Source organism: Penaeus monodon, chromosome 21, assembly GCF_015228065.2.
Source record: "Penaeus monodon isolate SGIC_2016 chromosome 21, NSTDA_Pmon_1, whole genome shotgun sequence".
NCBI lineage: Eukaryota > Metazoa > Arthropoda > Malacostraca > Decapoda > Penaeidae > Penaeus > Penaeus monodon.
The window spans coordinates 40594307-40594773 of NC_051406.1; the positions used below are offsets into that span (position 1 = coordinate 40594307).

The 467-nt window shown below is 39.8% G+C and overlaps 1 protein-coding gene across 1 annotated transcript in view; it reads right to left on the minus strand.

Annotated features, from left to right (window-relative positions):
* Window positions 1–467, minus strand: part of LOC119586495 (CLIP domain-containing serine protease 14D-like) — a gene marked incomplete in the record, with an annotated part of 7956 nt that overhangs the window by 859 nt on the left and 6630 nt on the right. Inside the window, 1 exon segment of the mRNA XM_037935234.1 lies at window positions 1–339. Coding sequence (XP_037791162.1) covers window positions 133–339 — 207 coding nt within the window.

The window sequence follows — 467 nt, forward strand, 5'->3', positions numbered from 1 at the left end:
ATATAGTGCTGTTTAAAAATGTTCATCATTTTTTTGAAGTAGAACATACTATCATCACTATTTCCTGTCAGATTACTTTCATTACTATTCTCTCAATACTGTTGAAATAAGTTCAGTTGCCTGAGAACTCATTTATGGCTTTAAGTTCTGTTCAATCCATGTCCTGTAGCTGCTTACAGATGTGTAGATACCAGGTACCCCCTGCTGGCCACAGCTGACAGGACCGTAGGAAACAATGCCAATCTGCTGGTAGGGAGGACCAAAAGTACCGGCAAGTACCAAGGGACCACCAGAGTCTCCACCGCACGAGTCTTCACCAGCATTGCCACCGGCACAGAGCTGAAAAGACAAGATTAAATTGTACAGACATATATATAGAATATTTTGGACAAGTTCAGAACATCATGAATTTAAACATTTTTGTAGCCTTTGTATACAACCTGAAAATACTTGAAAGGCTGCACTAT